The sequence below is a fragment of the Euwallacea fornicatus genome, chromosome 2 (genome assembly GCF_040115645.1).
Source record: "Euwallacea fornicatus isolate EFF26 chromosome 2, ASM4011564v1, whole genome shotgun sequence".
Classification (NCBI taxonomy): Eukaryota; Metazoa; Arthropoda; class Insecta; order Coleoptera; family Curculionidae; genus Euwallacea; species Euwallacea fornicatus.
Genome location: NC_089542.1, coordinates 3,660,236 through 3,682,672, shown reverse-complemented (window position 1 = coordinate 3,682,672; position 22,437 = coordinate 3,660,236). Strand labels below are relative to the sequence as shown.

At 33.7% G+C, this 22,437-nt stretch overlaps 1 protein-coding gene across 2 annotated transcripts in view; it reads left to right on the top strand.

Moving 5' to 3' along the window:
- Positions 1-22,437, top strand: part of LOC136348793 (limbic system-associated membrane protein-like) — a 136,745-nt gene that overhangs the window by 35,688 nt on the left and 78,620 nt on the right. Inside the window, exon 1 of one of the 2 annotated variants that reach the window (XM_066299938.1) lies at positions 3,958-4,031. The exons of the other annotated variant lie outside the window; for it this stretch is intronic. Coding sequence (XP_066156035.1) covers positions 3,995-4,031 — 37 coding nt within the window. The 5' untranslated portion in view covers positions 3,958-3,994. Of the gene's footprint in view, positions 1-3,957; positions 4,032-22,437 lie in introns of those variants that run through there. 2 annotated transcript variants of the gene reach the window in all.

Below are 22,437 nucleotides of genomic sequence, written 5' to 3'. Positions count from 1 at the left end.
TTATGCTTAATACTCACAAGCGCGCCGGAGGGGGGCATCTGCCTATGGACAAAATATCGATAACCATATTAGAATACCATTTTTGGGGTTCCAAGAAAGGAGTTTCCTTACTTATGACTAAAGAAGATGCTCCAGGGTGTAAATTTTCAAAACCAATGTCCATTTTTTTCTCTATAGGACACTTGATAAAGAAAACTCTGCTATAATTAGTATTTATCTTATTCTATCTACATGATGGTGTTGTTATGATATTTTTAGCCACACCCGGCAATGCTTAATTCCTCATTCGGTTCTAACAATTACAGTAATTGTAGGGATGTATGTTACGATACTGCCAAAATGAAACAAGACATCTTGTAGGAGTGAAATATCGTATAAGACTGTCATGAGGGAAGCAAATTTAATTATGGTAATCGCAACGTTCTGACAAGATTTTACTTCCATTAGTAAAAAACATGACAACGACATTTTGCCTCTTCACTCTCTATTATGTAAATGTTTAAACACCATCAGTTTTAAGTTAACATTTGTCTCAATAGTCAAGATTCTTCTGAATCAACATAAATGTTACATAACCACCGATTTAAGCTTAATGAAAGGTTGGAATTTTCAAATTTATGATGATTACGACTCACAGCACGAAGACGCAGTAAAACTTTATTTTCTGCCGTATATTTTGTTATATCTTTGTTTTAACAACCCACGTCAAAGATTTATGCGCGTATCATAAAATTTGAAATTGCCTGGATAGCTTAATTTGTTGTTTTCTTATTTACTTTGCTCTCATTGTCAGACCATATTTGAATATCTGTACGACAAAATTTAAATAATTACTAAAAATTGTATACCTGGTATCCAGGCGAACCCTGGACATAAGAGATTAACATGGGAAATTGATTTTTATTTTTTTGCGTTTGCACAGATTATCCAATAGAAAACTTTTACATGAAGGTCAAAGTAGTCAAGCCCAACCATCATTCCGCAATTTTTTCAATTTTCTAATGAGAACCATCTTGGCTGAAAACCCCTTCAAATTTCAAAAATTTAAATAACCCGCGTTACCGTTCGAGATCACGATCATGGTCCTAAAGAGTTTGTCATTCCAAAAGGAAAAACATAATTTCAATTCACTGCTACTGTGTGACACACCTCGTATATTTCTGAATACCGCAGAAGGGTAGAATTTTTAAATTGTATATTTTTCGAGATGTTTCAGGGTTACCGAACTTTTTGTACGCAGTGTATTTCTCTTATAAATGATAATCTTCGATTAGGTGGCAGGCAATAATTTAGTCCGTTTCTCATTTCACGTAGAAAAGTGCAGTTAATCCAGTATCATCATAAATGGTGATTATTTAAAAAAATCGAAGCAGGCGGTAAATTGTTGATGAAGCCCTCTGCGATTTACCATCAAACATCTGACCAATAACACGTCATAATATGAATTTATCCAAGACATGCCCTTGATATTTCAATACCAATATGAGATATTTATTGGTGAACACCCTCTATTATATCCCGCAGTATACTTGGGGGAGAGTTTTAAATCGAAAACTATTGTTGGTCGAAATGGGAATTGTACCCTTGTTAGAGATAAACCCTCGAAACAAAATGTGTAATAATTAAACTTCTATGTTTAATAAACTAGACCCCGAAGGCTGTAATATGTGCGACAATAGCTATTAAACTTTCAGTGATTAATGTGCGAGCTGAAATTTGGTGGCCAACATTAACTATGTAAAGCGGATATGTCGCCGGACGACAGGGGTTCGCTGTTCGTATTTCGCAATTAGCCACCACCAGTCCTAGCTATTTCTCACGTGCTTTCCGTACCTTTTCGTCGTGCTAATTCCTGGATAAATTATGGAATTCAGCTCAGCCTGTTATCCAATGGTCCATAGTAATTCATGTTTTTTAATCTTTCACTTATTTTGTACAATTTGGAAATATACAGTGGCTTAAAATAAAAATGATGCACCTGTTTTAATATCACTATTTACTAATAAATTTTCATTTACCTAGGACAAACTAGGGTGTAAATTTTAAAAAATATAATGCTACATCTGTTCTATAAATTCCACAATTAAAAACAAAAAAAAATTCTTACAAAGAGAGGGAAAAATGTAGTTCTATTTGCTCACAAAACGAATCTGAAAATTAAAATTATATAGGTCAATTTTATGATAACAGAATATTTGTGAATGCAAAAAAATTTTCAAAAATGCAAAGAATAAATAATTCTCGTTGACTTGTATTGATATTTGTTAGAATTTAGTTCCAAATCAATATGGGAACACATATCATCGTGAGAGAATGTGAGTTAGTAACTAGTCATCATAAACAAGGCACGTCTATTAGGACGATAGCCGATATTCTGAAAACAAGTACTGCAACAATACAACACATCATAGAAAGGTTTAAAAGTGAGGGAAGATTAAAGAATAAAATAAGAAAAAGCCCAAGAATAATTTTTACTGATGCTGATGAACGGTGGATGGTGTGATATGTAAAAACAATTTCCCAAATAAGTGTGCCCGAACTGGTTATAGAAGTTAAAAAGCATTTACAGAAGTCAGCGAATCCAGGAACCATAAAAATAGTTTTGCGAAAACATCAATTCCATGGTCGAGTATCCAGAAAAAAGCCGTTCATTAGTCTAAAGAACCAAAAGATCAGAGTACAATGTGCCTAAGAGTATTGGGATAAGCAAAAAAAGTTTTGGAAAAGGGTTTTATTTACAAATGAAAGTAAATTCAATCTCTTTGGATCGGATGGATGTGGTTTTGGTCTGGAGGAAACCCGGTGAAGCACTAAAGAAAGCAAATTTCAAAGTCACTGTTAAACACGGGAGAGCGAGGGTGATGGTTTGGGGCTGCATGTCCAGTGCTGAGACAGAAAAACTGCATTTCATCGATGGCGTTATGGACAGGCATGTTTATTTGAGCATATTAAGGCAAAATTTACAACCCAGCGTAAAAAAACTGAACATTCCTAACGATTTTGTGTTCTACCAGGACAACGATTCGAAGCATGGAACCCAAATTGTAAAAGAGTCGCTTTTGTACAACAGTTCTTATTTAATAAAAACTTTATCGCAATCACTCCACATTACTGTCATAGAAAATCTTGGGGCTAAAATAAAAGCGGAAATTAGGAAACATGAGATTTCTAATAAAAACCAATTAAAATGCGCTCTTCTCGAAGAGCGGGAGAAAATTTCTCCTGATTTCGCCAAAAAGTTGGTAGAATCGATCCCAAATCATCTTCGCGAAGTTATCTTAGATAAGGGGCTACCTACTGAATATTAATTTATTACAAAAACGATTAAAAAAGAAGTGTATCGTTTTAATTTTGAGATTCATTTTGAAAGCAAATAGAACTTAATATTTTTCCTACCTTTGTAAAAATTATTTTTTGGTTTTTAATTATGAATATTATAAAACAGATGTAGCATGATATTTTTTAAATTTTGTACCTTAGTTTGTCGTTAAGTAAATGAAAATTGATTAATAAATAGTGATTTCAATGCAGGTTTATCGTTTTCACTTTGAGCCACTGTATCTATCGTTGCAAATTAAGAATTCAAAGGTAGTAAAGAGAAAATAATTATCCGGCTCATTTATCAACTATCTGAATCCATTCGTAACATTGAATCACGATTCTTAAAATCATCGTTCGAAAATGGTGGAGTGCTGCATCTTGGTAGGAGGACATTTTCAACAGCTTTTATATATATTTTTTGTTCAGATTTATCTTTATTTTAAGTTAAACAGTTAAACAATATGAGGCTAAAAGCCAAATTAAACCGAAAGGGCTTCTCAACATTGAAATATCCGCGCGCCTTCCACAATCCACCGCGAAGGTGAGTTCAAGGTGAATACGGATAAGCGGAAAACACATGGCGCCTACAAATATTATGTAACGTCAACATTCCAGACATTCCACAGTGAAGTGTTTAGCGCGCGTTAAAGGAGATGACCTTTTTTATAAAGCGATGGCTCTGACGAAAGTCGGTCAATGTGTCATCACAGGTAAGAGAGAGTTTCAAACCGGCTAGACGAATACCAGACAAAGATGGAATATGTGTAACGTACAAAGAGAGACAGATTCATGATGTTACGATCCTTCTCCTAAATTGTCACTTTCCTTCTTTTCATTATAACCTCAAAATATTTGTTTTTATTTGAACTTACCTCAAACATCGTTAATTTTACATTATCTACTACTTAAATATACGAAGTTTAACCCAGGTATTTACTTTTTACTATGTATTACGCTGGAATAAATATTCCTCAATATAATAATAAACAATGCAGATCAACGTTGAGCAACCAGCTAAGTTACTTTGAGGGAGTGGATTATCGCCCCATCGTATGCTGTGGATGAGGTTAGAAAATCCAAGAAAGAGTGGTAATGGTGCCTGTTGTTGCATTTTCCAGTAGTGTCGCGAGAGAGGTGTGCAAAATGTTATTCTCGAAGCACAGAAAATCGTTATTTAATGAAAGAATATTACTTTTAACGCGAAACTTCAGTGAAATGTGTGGTACAAATTGAACTTCCGGCAAAACTGATTGGGGACCCGTGAAAAAGCAGGTAAGAAGCCTTTTGGAAAATGAGGCACCTCCAGTTCAGGAGGACCGTCTTCTCGCCTTAAGACAATGTTTTCAGCTTCGACAAAAAAGTTCTGCTCGGTATTATATACGCTCAAACTCGGTTATGGCGAGCCTGGGTTATAACGAACGGTGGCTTTTAATGAAGTAAATATCAGGAATGTGCAAAGTATCTATTTAATTATGTGTTATCCTTGTTCATATATAACGAACACATTTATAACGAACCATCGGTTTTAGTGAACGTTTTCGGGAAAGAATTTGCAAGTTTGATCGGTTAAAACGAACCAATGTTTATTAAAAAGACCATCCTGAAGAATTAATTACGCTAATAATGGGCTATTTTTTGATCCGGAAGATCTCGACACCGGGGAACCCCCATATATCGAATCGTAGTCGGTTTTGCATAATTTCGGACTGCATTAGCTGGATTTTATTAATACTGTGTATTAAGACTTGAGTGATATGTAAATTCATCGATGCCCAGTTGGCTTTATATATAATTAATTGTTCGACTGGAATTATGGCAGATTTGCGTTAGCTTTACGAGACGCTATTGCAGTTAATAATGCCTGCTCATATGATACTGACTGGATAGCCGACGATGTTGTAGATGATAATGAATATACATATTCCTTCATGCCACTTGCAGCATCATTCTATTTTTCTGAATCCGCTTACACGTTTTAAACCAGCCCTATGCATCTTTATAAGAAAGCCGCAGAGTGAACGGAAGCATGCATAAACCGACCGATAAACGAGCTTCTGCCCCAGTTTTGGGACCGTAAATTCAATTTATTATCATTGTGTTCCAAAAAATCGAACCAGACTCTTTTTGAAAAAAGTTGAATTCAGACTGTTAGAAAATATCTACAAGAATAAAAAAAAGAAAAAAAGAACATTAAAAAACTTCCTGCAAGCTCCAAAACGTTATTTCAATAAAAGGAAAATTATCAGGAAAATTAACATAAATAAATTAGAGCTGTGGAATTACTCTTTAGAGCTGAGAGTTAGTTAACATTAAATAAATTATATATTATGCTGAACTAAACTAATGAAGGGACAGGAAAGCAACGGTAACATTTATTAAATATATCTCCTGAAACTCCTGACTTTCATATGGGACTAGAGTGGTAATGATTCAAGTTGTGCCATTTAGTTTCATATTTTGAAATATTTATTTCTTTTACAACGCGCCAAGTTGGCAAATTTACTGCCAGAATGTTTTTCATAGTGGAGTTCAAATCCAGATCATAAATAAGGTAGGTACACCATTTGTATTCGTTTGTAAGCGGCAGTGTGAACTTTTTTGGTTGAATGATTTCTATCACGAAGAACTCATTCTTTTGTCAGTGGAAAATGTTGGTTATTTCTTCAGTAGTCTTGGAAAAAATGCACGGACATTGGTGTGAAAGGTTCTATATTGTGCCTCAAACAATAGTCTAGTCTCAAATAGGGCGAAGACTAACTTGGTAATTTTTATCTTAAGAGACCTCAATAAAAGTTTATTGGCGACTGAAAAGGTAGGACGAAAAATGTGTGACTAATGTCACCCTTTTGAAGTTTTTTTCTTTTTTTATTAATCATTAGAAAATATATTAATGGCTTCAACTATCATTTTTTGGAAAATTCTAAATATCTCGAATACCGTACAATTTAAGTATAGAGCATTACACATGATAAATGTTTATAATGTTCCTCATGATCGAAATTTGATATAACATACTACATGTTCCATTTAAAATAAACCATTTGACATTCGTTTCTGCTATAACCCAAAGTGATGTTTTCATAAAAATATTTTTAATCTATAGATCACTTTCAATGCAATATGATATCCATATTTATGGGACACCCCGTATAGGGGTATTGAAATTCGCTGCTCACTATTAAGATCTCAAAAACTGTATAGAGATACAAAATTGCTTAATACGGGAATATTGCAAATTTTTATGCCAATTAAAACCATTTTCCAAACATTCAAAATTTCTACTTATGATTCCGAACATAATCAATAGGGAAACAAAATTGATATTTGCTAAAATTTTTATTGGGAAAAATATGAGCAAATATCAGAATAAACGCCGAAATGTACACTTATTTAGCGGACGTTATATCTCCTGCCCAAACAGTTAATAAGTAGAAAATAATTGTAATTTTTTTCAATTGTTTAATAACGGATGATGTTAAAAATTTTGCTATTCTTTGTGAGACTTTACTGAATTGCGTCTGAATAAATATGGTGGTATACTAAAAAAATGACTAAAATAATATAACAAAATATAAAGCGTTGGCAAATTGACAAAATAAAGCGGACAAAAATTAAACGAATATGAATTACAGGAATTGCTGCACTCTAGTTAAATCTGGAAGTTGACAGCATACCGGTTCAACTTGCAATAACTAATCCCCTTTGATTATTAATCGTAACTGAAATAATCACATCTGGTCAATAAATTTTGATTTACCCTATTCGCCCTTTGCAACAAAAATACACTATTTCATTTAGCAATATGTACATTGTTCCTTTCAGTGTTCCATTATTATTTTTAATTAAACGTCCAAGGCAAACGAAGGCAAATACAGTTTATTCGGGGTGTAATCAGTGGAAATGCTTTAGAAAGCAAAACGCTGCTTTGAGAGTAAAATTAAAGAGCCATTTCATAGAACAAATAAAATATCTATTGCTTCAGTTAATTGGATTTTGTTTCAGCGCAATCTACACTCCCGGTTAAGACCGAACTAAATCATTTCTACATTTATTGCTTTTTATTATGAATGAAAGTTAAGTTTATATCGTCAATCAGCTTAAGTAACTTCACGGCCCAAAGAAGTCATTAAAAGATATTCGATAGTAAAAATTAATGCCTGTTCTAATATCCAAGAGGATCGCGTGTGTTAAACGTATATGGGAAGGAAGCTGGCTTGGCCGACCTCCAATCTCATGTCAGGAATTTATGAGCCAGAAGGATGGTGCATCACTCTCATTCTCAAGAACAAAGCTTGCGAGAGCTAGCCATAATATGACTTTAAGAAAATTTATATAGCTGCTTTTTCGGATCACGAAAGGATTATTTAGCGAAATCATGAATCATTCCGACATTGGAATTCAGACCTTTCATACCGCATGAATTCTTCAGGAGTTTCCATGTGACTGAAAGGGAGAACCTTGAAGAATTCCAGATGCGCCAAAGTTGCTTTATTTTGAATTTCTTAAAAGTTTTTATCACGACAGCTCTCGGTTTAACGATGAATTTTACGTTTTATACTCAAATGAATCGTTCTTATATATTTCATATATGTTTGGATTGGTTTAACGCACAAGAGAAACCCGATTAATGCCAGCTACATTGGCGATATTTCGTTTTTTAGATAGTTGAATTCACCTCCGCATTGAGAAACACCCTGTCTTTTATGGGGTACTATTTTAATTGAATTTTTTTCGATTCGATCGGGAGGTATGAGCTTAAAATCTAGTTTTTATCGATCCATAACAATCAATTGCGGCCAATAGAATGGATGTAAAGCAGATTTTCTTTCAAATTTCCGCGTTGTAATTTTATTTCATTGTATCTACTTCTGCGTGAATTCTAAAAATTCTAAACTTAAATAAAATTCCTTGTCACACTCACTTTCTTAAAAGAAATCAAATAAAGCTGCACATTTTCAAGTTTTTACTTCGCCCTTTATACATTAAATTCAACGCACTCGTGAATTTTAATTATGCGGATTCTTTTGAGAATACGGCACAAAACAATCTGAGATGGCAGCAAAGCAACAAAAATACATTATTGTTCCATATTTTCCTTATTATATCCAGTCATACCGTTTCGTGGTCATGAACTGAAATAAAGTTGTTCCGTAGGATGGCATTTCTTAATTAATTGCTGGTCATGAGAGTTATTTAGAAATGTACTTAGTAGTTGAGGCTGAGTTAGTTAATAACATCCTAAACTGACCGGACATCAGACCATCCCACTGGAAGTAACGAAACGAATAAATATAAAACTAAACTCAACGTGTCTCTCATCAGCGATTAATAATTTATCCGAGAAAAGTCCGAGTACTTCCAGAACCCTCTTGTGTGAATCAAGGTGGGAGATCCCGACCTCTCAAATCCCTCCGGATTTCTTCTTTGATTCGAATTTAAAGCAATTTCTATCAGTTTTAGAGGAAACGTGATAGGTAGAGAATCAATAACACACAGCTCTACGATTGCGATGCCAAATTTACGATATTCGCCCGACATGTAGATTTAAACTCTCTACCGTTTTATGTTACTGCCTGCGGGATCGTGTCCAGTGCAAGATGATGATCCGAGATGTATCCTTTAGGATCTTATCATGCAAGATTTTCAAATCATTTCAAATAGATAATTTTTTCAGACTAGCATTCCGTAATGTTTAAGAACTTTTCAAAAATTCTTTGTTGGTAAAACCTAAGGAAACTTCTGTAAGTTTAAGAGGTTCTTCGATCCTCTCAGTTTCATACCAAATATTCTCGTGATTCAACCACACTAATTTCACCTGTTCAAGTTTGATACCCCACTGTTCCGATCCCCTTCATCAGATCGACTTCATATGATTATTACGAGAAATTCCAAAATTAAAAAAAAAATCATGGTCAAGAATTTAATAAAAATCATGCAAATTATTAATACCTTTTTCGGTTAAAGGTTGAAAAAACGGGGCTATACCAACTATGTCGACTGTTGGTGACAAGGCGAGAAAACGTATTTCACAGTCATTCAACTCACCCAATATGTAATTGTATCTTGTAAAGCTAGAAAGTGGAAAAACTTTGGCAATTTAAAGTCGGTTTTTCGATATCGTATCTGGTTGGCTAAAAATATATAGTTCTATCTAAAATATCGATTTTTTCCCTATATTTCTCTTGAACGTCCACTCAGAGCAACATTTCTATTCTGTAGCTAGACAGAGGAAAGGAAACAAAAGCTGGAAATTGATCTAAACCATTTCTAATATATTATATGGACACCAACTTGATAATATTATCGCTCAAGATTCATATCTATTTTATTATTCATATCTAGCTTCATAGCTTTGCGAAACTGGGCCTCAGATCTTCATAAGTTTAAAATTTTTGGCGCTAACTCGGAATGTACAATGAATATAAAGTAAATGATAGATCAATAAAATTGACATTTGGAAACAAATCTGTCTTATGGTCATTCCATAAACTGCAACTGATTATTGCAGATAAACAGAAAATTAAATTGAGCAAAAAATTACATTTGATAATGAAACATTATATATAGAATAAGTTTATGAAAGACTCACCCATTGGTGAGTAAAACGACAGAAAAATCACTTCCTGCGATTGCGCAAGTACAGCTGCTTCACTATTTTTCACAGAAAGAAAATTTTCTATTCAATCAGCATATATACTATACAGCATATAGAATATATTCACGTATATAATACATTGCTCAGTAAGTTGCCAGTCCTACATGATTTCCCTAGTTAGCTAGTTTTTCGTACTTAAACCGAAGACTTATTGAGTGATACATATGTTATAAGAACTAGGTCTAAATTTATTAAGTACTAACGGAAGGAAAATCCAACAATTGCTAGAACCTATAATGCCTTCTAAAAATTGTGATCTTTATATATACATAGAACACCAAAAGTCCCGCATTAATACATTAAAAATTGAAGGAAATATTTTCATTCATTTCATCAAAAAGCAGAAACACGTCAATTATTGTTTTTAGTAGTGCTTTAAATCTCTTCTATATTAGTAGGCTTATTTAAATGCATCCCATGTTTCAGATAAACCGACAACGAGTCCATAGAGGCGAGGTCAGGCGATCTAGCAGACCACTCTAATTGTCACATTACGCAAATATTTTAATAACTGTTGTATTTAGATATTGGTATGTTACATAAAATACGTTCAGAATTTTTTAATGAGCTTAAAAACTTCTACATGGGTTTCATAAGAAAAAAAATGATAAAATACTTTTATCTACTACATGAGTAACCCTGTATACAGGTCCGTTACGTCAAAAATGTATAACTGAAAACAGTATTTGACATATTCTAAGATTTTCATGATAAATATTTCCTTCAATTTTTAACGAATTATGCGAGACCTTTATTCCTTTATGTATATGGTGTTAATAAGAAATTTCCTTCTAATTACGTAAATAAACAGTTTTTAAACTGCGAAAAATCGATTTCTATTTAGTATACGTATGCACGTACGATATTGCGAATTCGACAGATGAACCAGGTCAAATAATTGCGTCCAAAGCAATGATCTAGAAAGAACTACACATAGTAGACAATTACCGGCCTTGCACTAAAATTGATCCAATTTTTTGGCCGGAAACTCGTAATGTATTATTACGTTCCTCTGGCGTCGTTGTGTCTGCGATATGCGTAATTTATGTATAAGAAAGAATGAGGTAAGGTAGAACAACAAATTCAAAATTGAATTTATATAGACCGGCAGAAAATACCTGTTTTTTTTATATATTTATCAGAAAATTTTGTTCTTGGTAAAAGTTTGTGTATTCTTGTAAAATCAAAACGCAGTCTATAAAATTTGCATATCTCATTTCATATGGGGGAGATTCGAAAATTATGAAAATGACTCATGAGTAAAGCACCTATATGTTTAGTTTTAGAGAGAACATGTATTATTAAAAGGAATTATTATATATAATTAATTGTTTATATATTTTTTATTTTTTATTATTATGTATTATAATTATATATAATAATTGTTGGGAGTTAAAAGATAAGCGCAACAACGAAGTTTCAAGTTTCTATTCCATAAACACTTTTTCGAACTTTCCTTTATGAGTAACCCCGTATAGAAAATGAAACTGGTTTATTTAACATGTAAGTTTCATTTCAGAGAGGATCGAAAAATACCAAATAAAATTACTTGTATTTTTACGATACATATTTTCTATAAAATATAAAATAAAGGTGCTTTGCTCATGACTAATTTTCATAATTTTCGAATCTCCCCCCATATGAGACGAAACACAAATTTTATTAAGTGTATTTTGAGTTCGCAGGAATGCACAAACTTTTACTACAAGTAAAATTTTATCATAAATTCAAACTAAAAACAAACCCATATGGTGCGTACTTTTTGCCTGTCCCTGTACACTACATAAGTGAATTTAAAATTAAACTCTAACCCAAGTTTCCGAGATGACTTAGCCGCTGCAGAGCGAAGTTGTATAACTCGGAATTACAATTCGGTTCAGTGTAAAATAAAATTAAATTACGCATTTAAATTACAATAATATAGGATTAAATGTGAAATTTATATTCTTGACAATAATCGAGTCAAATGTACCTACTGGCACGAAAACGCAGTTCATGTTTGAGGGAAAGTTTCGGATACGGGTGAAACGTATCGTGTAACCATAACTGTGGCAAAAGAGCTTCCGGCTGATATGCAGCAATGTGCATCCAGCCAACTACGTCATCCCTTTAACCCTAAAAGGGATTATCTGCTGTTATTATATTACACCTAAGTCCGTGAGGAACGTTGGCCATAAACTCCCTTTCAGCGACAATATAATATGCAAGACACAAGAGTTTCCAGTTCCACTCACAATACTAAGTTTCTTTACATGAGTTTTAACACGTGAGCTTCAATCTATGAAGCCTAAGCTTATTTTAGGAACACGTCTATGTTACCTGTAACTAATCCCCAATGAGGTTGTCGCTAACTGAGAGAACTCTCTCTAGCCTAAGAAAACGGGGAATTTGAGCACGAATAGAGGCAATGTCCCGGTACCTTAAGGATGTTATTAAATTTGAATGGTAAACTAACGTTACATGTTAGAAGCTCTCCCCTGTGAAATCTAATTTAAACTGCTGTTTGTTTGGCTTCACCCGAGTTTGTGTAATAACTACTGGTATTTTAGCATCCGCAAACAAATCCTTCTTGTTATAAAACAATAAACTCGACGGTCGTAAATATATTAAATTTTTCAAATGTCTCTTCAAGATATACCCAGTTTGATACGAAGAGCACCACCCAGTAATAACGATAATTAAATCTTGGCCAAATAATGCATCATAACGGAGAATCAAATGATAAGAGTTACACTAAAAAAATAAATAATTTATTAATTTAAAAGTTCACACAATAAGCGACATCGCCTCATACAGCAATGCAACTACGTACAGGGTGTCCAGTTTTCGACACATTTACTGGGTACCTCCGTTATCGCTGAGGTTCGAGGGTTGGAGTTTTCGCAAACCTGTGTCAGTTTTTTGTAAAACGAACAATGCCGCAAGCAGATTTATCACGGCCCTCTTGGTTTTTGAAATACAGGGCGAATTCGAAAATTGTGCCTTGTCAGAGGTCTACTGTAATTCAGATATCTTATAAGTTGTCGACTAATGTAAAAACGGAATCTTACACATTTTTTTCTACAGAATCTAGTGACGTGCTCAGTGGTTTCCCAGGTGTCCCATTTTTGACAAAATTACCAAAGTTAAAATTACTTAAATGGGACGCCCTGTATGTTAATTGGTAATTACGTTCTACTGACTAAAATTTTCCAGAAATATATAATAGTCGATATTTTATTTTAAATCGAAAGCTAGTATTTGCATTTTTTTAAACGGGCCTAGAGATTAACTTTTATTGCACTTATATTAAAAACCGGTAACCAATATGGTGTAGATATTTTTTTAGAGATATCGTTCAACATGGTTGCCATATTCTCTAATACAAAGCTGGCACATTTGGGAAATTTTATTTAAGGTATTTAAAGTTATTACGGGATGATTTTGTAGATATTCAAATGCTAAATGGGTAACCTGCCGAAGTTCCTCCTTGTTCTATGCCGTATATCTTGTTCTTCATAAAACCCCACAGGAAAAAATCCGATATCGATAGATCAGGCGATCGCGGGAGCCATCTTACAGCTCTATTTCTGACTATTGATTTTTGGGGAAAACTGTTTTCTGGAAAACGCCTTATTATGTGAACATTATTACAGGGTGCACGATCTTGCTGCAAATATATACTATTTAATTGGGCCACAAGAATGTCTCCTAACAACTCTGTTATAACATATTTCTTAACTTCCAGATACTTCTTTGCCGTAAAATGTCCCTCAAAAATACGGCACCTTATTTGTGTGCTTAATATGAAGCAAATTATTCTGTATACCAACAACAGAAGGTTAATCGACGATCTGCATTTCCAGGGTGCAAATTTTGCTTCAATTTAAATTTGCATGGATGGCACTTGTGTTCCCTTAAAAATTTTTGCACACGACTTTTACTTATACCAATTTTTTCCTCTATTGTTCTGCAAAAAGGCAAAACGTTTATCGCACCTATTTTTTTAATTTTCTTAGTTGTATGTTTTTATCGAGAGTTCGTAAAGCTCCATGTTCTATTCTTTTTAAGTATGGAAAATCTATCGAGAAATAACTGACTTCTTTCGCTATATCTGCAAAATAATAAAACACCACTTTATTATTGTCTATATATATCTAAGATCTAAGACCACCAAGGTCATATCCTAGATCATCCAAATTAGTTGGAGGTCTCGGTAAATTGCGAAGACGGCGACTCATGTCCCAAAAACGTTCGATAGGTGATAGGCCCGGTGACCGTGCAAGCCAAGGCAGCATTTCCAATTATATTAAATATAGGGTTTTAGTGAAATAACTTTGGTAAATTTAACCAATGATTAAGAACATAATTTTAAACAAAAACGTTCTGCATAATAGGAGTCTTAAACACAACCATTTCCCCAAAAAATCAAAAAAACATATTTGGAGAATTGGCAATGTTGCGTCGTGTTTATTTCATTTTGATGCCTTCTTAAGTACCTACAAAAACTACATATAGTATATTTACACGAGTCTTTTGAGTTTTATAAATTTTATAAATAAAATGTAAACATTATGTGATTCTTATTTTATAATTTTCGGGTCATCTATAATTAGCATAACATGTTACGTTACACATTTTACACCGCCCACATCACCATCAAAAACATAAATTTGTTATTGCTTTTACTACATTAAATGTTCGAAATATCCGCCATTTAAGTCCATACATGCCCACAGCGTGTTAACTAATTTTCCTGTATACGATTAAAAATTCCTGGCATATTCCTAATATGATCAGCGACAGCAAAAAGACATTGTGGTAACTGATTTTTATCCAGGTATTTTAGCAGCGTAAACCAAATTTTTCATGAAACCTCAAAAAAAAATCAAAAGTATTAAGATCCGGTGATCTGGCAGGCCAACGATTGAGACCATTTCTTTCTATCCATCTTTCTTCAAAATTATAATTTAAGTTCTCGACAATTGGGCGTAAAGAATACATTTTTACGTGGATACTGTTAATAACTCGGAATAAATTCACATACAGCTCACCCAAATTGACTTTGAGTGCGAGGTGTTACGCGTAATGACAGCGGAAGCATTAGAACAAAGAATGAAGTCACACTAAAACATTAAAAGTATGCTACAATATACAGCCTATGACAAATATGAAAACTAAAAGCGGTTTTATTTTGTCCCTTCTTACTGAGTCCTAATAGGCACCACTTGTCCATGGTTACAGACGTCTTCGTACAGGACGATATGTCAGATAAGATGGGATAAAATTCAGATGATCACAGAGTAACGCGGTGTAGATGGCTACATAATTCAAGTATTATAGACCTATTTGTTCACAGAGCATCCAATACTTAATCGCTTCACCCGCAAAATTAACTTACGCGACCCTTGAAAAGGTGAGGTTTTCAAAGTTCAATGCGGCGTTGCCGCTTAGGGTTGCTTCTACCCTTTGAATCGTATTATTAGTTTTAATTAAGTTTGAAATTGCTTTTAGCAACGTTAATGCTGAATAATTTTAACTTTTTTTGTTACACGTCAAACAATCAATATCTGCCAAATAGGTTTTTCAACATTTTATTCAAATTTTAACCTCATCATAGCTTTTCGATAACCAACTTCAAATTATTATTTTTTTTTAATTATTAAGTTTTCTCCCCTGTTGTAAGGAACCTTTTTCTTTAAATATAATGTTCTTAATCGATGATTAAATTTACAAGACTTATTTCACTAAAACCTCTTTGGATCGGACGATCTCGGAGGTCAAGAAACCAGTCCTCCACGGCTTGCCAGGTTTTTTATACAGTGATTCGCATTAATATTCTGACACTATAGTGTTTTTGGAAGTATTAGGTTTTTTACTAACTTATTCTTAACTAACATTATTTATTGCGTAATCTTTGGTTACAACAATGTTTCTAGTATATATAAATACATTTTTGATCTTTTAAATTTAATTATATACAAAGATACTATCGAACAAAGAAAACAAGGCATAATTTTACTATCGCAAAAATATTCGGACACATACCAGGACCATAATATTTGTAAACAAAATTTATGTAAACAAAAAAACATAAACAAATTAATACTTCGTAGGTTTGCCTTTATGTTGTAGAACGTGTTGTAGCCGTTTCGGCATGTTTTCAATTATTTTTGTAATGTAATCTTCAGGTATGCGTCGCCATTCTTCAACCAATCGTCGTTTTAACTCGTTTATGGAGTTGACTGGCTTATTATGGACTTTACGGTCTAAAAATTCCCATAGATTTTCTACGGGGTTAAGATCAGGTGATTGTGCAGGAAGATTTTATACTTTAAGGCAATTATATATACAGGGTGTCCTCGAATTACGTGGCCAAAATAATACCGCAGATTGTTTGAGTGAAAATAAGTCGATTTAACTAAACTTCCCTCAGTCCAAAAGTTGATAATTATGGAGCTGCAGGGTGTTAAAGTTGAAAAAAAAAATCAAATTTTTTTAATATCTTTCGATTTTTTTGAGTTAATTTCACGAAATTTCATATTTGAGGGTGTTTTAGGATACAAAATTCAAATTTATTAACGATTTAGTTGTTTCTTCTAGGGGGCGCCACAAGCGACCATTAGGACACATTTAAATCTCTGTAACTTTTTCGTGCCACGGTGTATATTATTTTGGTATTTAAAAACCTTTTTCCCTACCTTTTATACTTAGAAAAGGTATACTTTATTGACGTCGCTAGAAGCAACAGTTTTGGAGAAAAACGCATAATTCTAATGCGCTGCATATTTGCGTTGGCGCTTTTAAGTAAATAACTCAGTTGGCTATGTTTTTAATTGACATTTTAACACTTGAATTTGTTTCTCAAATGTCAGTTTTTTTATTTAGCCCTCAATTTTTCTTGTCAGTTTCGCTTCTTGTTCCTGTAAATATCCATAAGTATGGTCAATAAATTCACTTATTCTGAAATGGTGGATATGCTGTTAGTTTATGGACTTTGCCGTTGTAATAGTCAAAATAATATCTGATTTTGAAAACTTATTGTTATACCTTTACTAATAATTATTTTTGAAAAACTTAATTTTTTTTAACGGAAAATAATTTTAAGGTAATTTGCATGCATCATCAGGCTTAGATGCATTTTTCTCGAAAACCGTTGCTTCTAGCGACGTCAATAAAGTATACCTTTTCTAAGTATAAAAGGTAGGGAAAAAGGTTTTTAAATACCAAAATAATATACACCGTGGCACGAAAAAGTTACAGAGATTTAAATGTGCCCTAATGATCGCTTGTGGCGCCCCCTAGAAGAAACAACTAAATCGTTAATAAATTTGAATTTCGTATCCTAAAACACCCTCAAATATGAAATTTCGTGAAATTAACTCAAAGAAATCAAAAGATCATAAGATCAAAGATATTAAAGAAAATGTGATTTTTTTTTTCAACTTTAACACCCTGTAGCTCCATAATCATCAACTTTTAGACTGAGGGAAGTTTAGTTAAATTGACTTATTTTCACTCAAACAATCTGCGGTATTATTTTGGCCACGTAATTCGAGGACACCCTGTATATGAGTATAGTTTATAAAGCACACGAATATTATTTTTAGGTGTAGAATATGTGATTAAAAGCTTGGTACAAAAAACACAGTCATTCTGTGTATTTATTTGCAAACAGCAAGTTGCTTTAATGGTAAAGGATCGCGTTAAAGCCAAAAATAGGTTTATTTTGCTAGACTCGCGAAACCTCTCTCGTAACAGTTTGAAGTTTATAATGCACCGTCCTAAATTTATCATGTCCACTAAACGTCTAGAGAAACTACAAACTTCTCTTTATCTTTTCAAAGTCTCTAAATCGAAGGGTTAAAAACTGTCTAGCCTCTGACAGGGCCGACCCGACGATAAATGGTTTCCCTCTTGGTTACTGGGAAGATGGGCCGGTTCGAATTTTCTTATAAGGTTATTATTTTTGCCAGCCATGGGGCTAATGAATATTTAATGAAATCAGAAGGTATTAAGAGCAGACAGCTAGCTTAATTATCCATTATGCCTTTATGACGACCCATTCACGGATTTAATAAAATTATACGTAGATATACTATATAGGTAATTCTATTTTGTTATAACTTTAGGTCCTATTAATTATAATTTTACTGCTTGGATATTATGAAAACTTGTGGTAATATTCTTAATTGGTTCTGGCTTATTAAAAACTAACGCCCAATATATCATGCCTTCATTGCGACTTAAAAGAAGGTACTTTCCATGGAAACTTAGAAAGAGCCGATTCCATCAGGACTTTGATATATGGGTCCTTAGCGTGCTACCCACAGTGTTACCTTAGACAAGGGAAAATAAACTTTATTTACACTGTTCGTAAAGTAACGCTTAATGCAATTACTTGTGAAACTTGGAGTTATTCACAAGAAATAGAAGGAAAAAACGTAGTAAGAACATACGCTTAGCTCTCGAAGTTACCAAATAATGACTATTAAATATTCAATTTTTTACGTAAATTTCTAATTAAATTTAACATATTTAAAACAACTAGAACTAAATGTTGAACTCTTGCTTGTTGAATTTGCAAACGAGCGCTATACATAAAGGTTAAGCGTTTAAATCCGACATATTTTACCGTAATTTCAGACGGTCCTCAAGGGTCAAGCTAGGGTCCAGGCCAATTTCTCATTCTGAGAAATGAAATAAATACCCTCGTCGGTAACTTTAACAGGCTATTATTCTTGGATTACTCTAAACGGTTTGTAACGTGTGCGTTCTCATACGAGTAGCCTTCCAACTTCCAAGAGTCAAATAAAATCAAGATAAAATTATACAGTAAATACAAATTTTAAACTGACAAATACTAAATTTACACGAGAGTATAATTTGTAACAAACATGTGAATTATTCAGCATACCCAGAGATAAATAAATTTTTACATATACGCGCTTGTTTATCCTATTTCCATCATAGATTTCGTCCGGTACATTCGGTTCTTTCTAAGTTCAAAATTATGCAAGCTAACAAAGAGATTAAAATGCAAATTAGGAAACAAATTATACTGCGGATCGAGGTTGAATTTCCACACAAACACGAGGGAGATATGGTGGGCGCTCGAGGATATGAAATGTGAAAAGTTTGTCATAGTAATAAAATACGAGCTTTGATGAGATTGACACCTGCTTCTTTCAATTTCCGCCATTCTTCTAATCCCATGAAAAGAAAAATGATATTGGTGCCCAGTAAAATTTCACGAAGAGAGAATAATTAATCTTAACACAAAACAACTGTGGCCATAGCGTAGTTTTTATGTAAATATTAGAGTGTGATACGTTCATTAAAAGCGCACGTGCAGTAAAAAGTTTTACCGCCCTCATGTCATTTTCAGATACCACACCGCAAAAAGTTTTGAGACTGATATTTAATAGAGATTTGCGTGCGGCAAACCACTTTTTCGCACGTTCGTAGGAACAAATAACATAAAGAATGCACAGTTGCGCGTTAAAAAATAGGTGGTTTACACGCGAATTCTAATAACATTTATTGTCTTAATGATTAATAGTACTCAGTTCCAAGCATTTTGAGGCAGACGCACTTATTCACCTGCAGAAAGTAATTTGGTAAGTTTTTATTCGTTTGTTCGATATGTTGACTTTGACTCGCATTTAAAAACCAAATCTAATTTTATACTTAATTTATTCAATTTTCTGTGTAATTTTGTATCTATTTAAGCTCAATTGCATTCTCTAATCATCTGTAATAATCTATTGCAATCAGTCGAATGGCCGCAAAGTAAATTTGCTCAAAATTTACGATTTTTTAAAATAATTTTATCACGTTCGTAGTCATGGTACCTACTTCTGGGTGAACGTCAAAAAATTCAAACCTAAATTATAACTATTTGACTTCTAAAAAGCTCCATGATTTTTACATGTAAATGAAACATTATTTTACCCTTTTTTTTTAATAATGCCTTGCCGAGGTAATAAGTTGTCCATTTATTCAAAATCCATTTATTACATCGTCATCATTTTTCAAACCCTAATGGAAGATATTACCTGTGATCGAATGCTGAGGCCTAACGGTTGCAGTCCGCTATGGCAGATATATGTAAATGCGCAAAAAAAACCGTTGATTAAATTAAAAAAATGTTAGTCCCTCTCCATCAAAATGTTATTAGGGAATAAAAGGGAGAATTTGAAATAAATAAATGAATAAATTCGGTAGAGTACCGGTCGTAGAGGTAAATCTCGAAAGAGGAATGTTGTGAAAAAGAAGTCGAAGCGCTCCGCATCCATCTTCATCCATATCATTCGGGACTAATTTTGTTTAATATTAAGTTCCTCATACCGTCGATATTTACCGGAAGTTCAGAAAGTTGTTTCCTTCTTCCAATAGGTATAACCTAAAGCTGTATTCTTTACTGGCCGTTTCTCGTTTACGTTTTACTGCCTGGCTGCACTGAAATAAAGGAAACAAAGCGAAATTACCCCTTTGGAACCACACGAATATAACCCAAAAGAAATAAATGGGATTATACCTCGTCTAACTCCATACAACATTAATGGCTTTTTGGGGTGCCTGTTGCATTCCTGCAACCTCCAAGAAACTCCGTTTTTACGTCTTCCTTTCAAAGTGGATTTAAAACCAAAAAACTCGCTAATGAAACGAAAACTTTTGTTGAAATAAATCCATTAAAGGCGAAACAATAGCCACCGGAGACCAACTATTGAAACAAACTTTATGGACATAAAGCACGAAAGACTCCAAGCGAGGGAACAAAACTCTTTCCACGCTTAATGCAAAAAAAAAATCGGAACGTATTACTTTAAGACTGCAGTTTTATTTCACGAGTTCGCACTGGGAACTCGTTGGATTAAACATGTGCATTTCAATTTAGACCACTGGGACTAATCCAAAACCAATGTGTTGGCGAAAAGTCTAAGAAAGTTTCCAACTGTATCAATCGATTCACTTGGCAATACGATTTTTCATTTGCAATTGTCTTTTATCTGTGTCTTCTGGACAAGTCGAAAAAGCGAAATAAAGTGTTTTTGATAATAGCTGCAATTATTGAATTTTCAGGTGTACGTACTCCAATTAAGCCGATTCTATTTAAAACATTATCGCAAGATAGAATTTTTATCAGAGCACTTAGTGTTCACTTTCACATGTCCCAGACACTCAGGACTTGCGTAAAAATAAATTGACCGCAAATCGCACTTTCTATGGCTGTTTCCTCTACCAATTCCTAGCGACATCACCTTCTAGTTTTTGCCACGAAACCTGTGATGGAAACATTTATAAAGCTTCTCGGGTTTGTAATAAAAATGTTATGCTTTTCTGTCACTGCACACTTTCTTTTATTTTATTTGAGAATAACATCTCGCACACCAGTAGGGGTTGTTAGAGAGGCGAAATTACACACTCTTTTCAGTTAAAACTGTGAATAACATTTGAGCTTTCCTAAGGGCCCGGACGAAAACCCTTGTTCGGTGACAAAGCTGTCACCGTCTTCAGATACTAATGAGCAGAAAAACGAAAAATACAGGCAAAATAAAATAAACAATGGAAAATCCGCTTCTAACATACAGGGAGCCTACTAAATTACGGCATCAATTTCGAGGCATGATTGCTTGTCACATTTTAGAAAAAAAAATGTCTTTCCAGACGTATGTTCTATCATGCTCCTTTTTTGACGATACAGGGTGTCAAAGTTTTTTTCTTCGATTTTTCGTAATCATTTTCAGACGTAAGCGCAATATCCCGACGAAATTCAGTACTCAGGGATTTTCCGCGACGAGAAATGCAAATGTGGTATCGGTTTTACCGCAATTTGTAGGGGAATATTATTGCATGTTTATTAATAAACATATGTTTTGATGGAATGATGTGCAAAGAAATGTTTAATCGTCGATATCTCGAAAACCATTGCTCTATGAGGTTTCGACCAAGTATACCTTTTTTTTAATTGGCGGGGTAACGAGACGTAATCCATTAAGAGTCGCAATACGGGTTTCCGAAACGTTAGGGCAAATTTAATGCAGGAACATGACTGCAGGCAGCGCCCTCTACATATTGCAGTAAAACTGATATCACATTCGAATTTCTCACCTCGGAAAACTCCTAAGTACTGAATTTAATCGAGATATTGCCCTTACGTCCAAAAATATTTATACAAAACCGAAAAAATAAATTTTCCATCCTGCATCACGAAAATGAAGCAAGGTAGGCATACGTTTATTAGGACTTTTATTCATAAAATGTGACAAGGAATCACCCCTTGAGATTTAACGTCATCATTTAGTAGACGTGCTGTATAGTTTATACAAGGTATTTCAGGACTGTGGGATCAAATTTCTAGGGATTGTTTAGTGTAACAATAGAAGACATTAGATTATAAGAACCTGCCTCCGCAAACGTTTCCCTAAGGCGTTACGGCTTTGCGATGCTGTAAAATAATTACGTGCAAAAATGTTTTC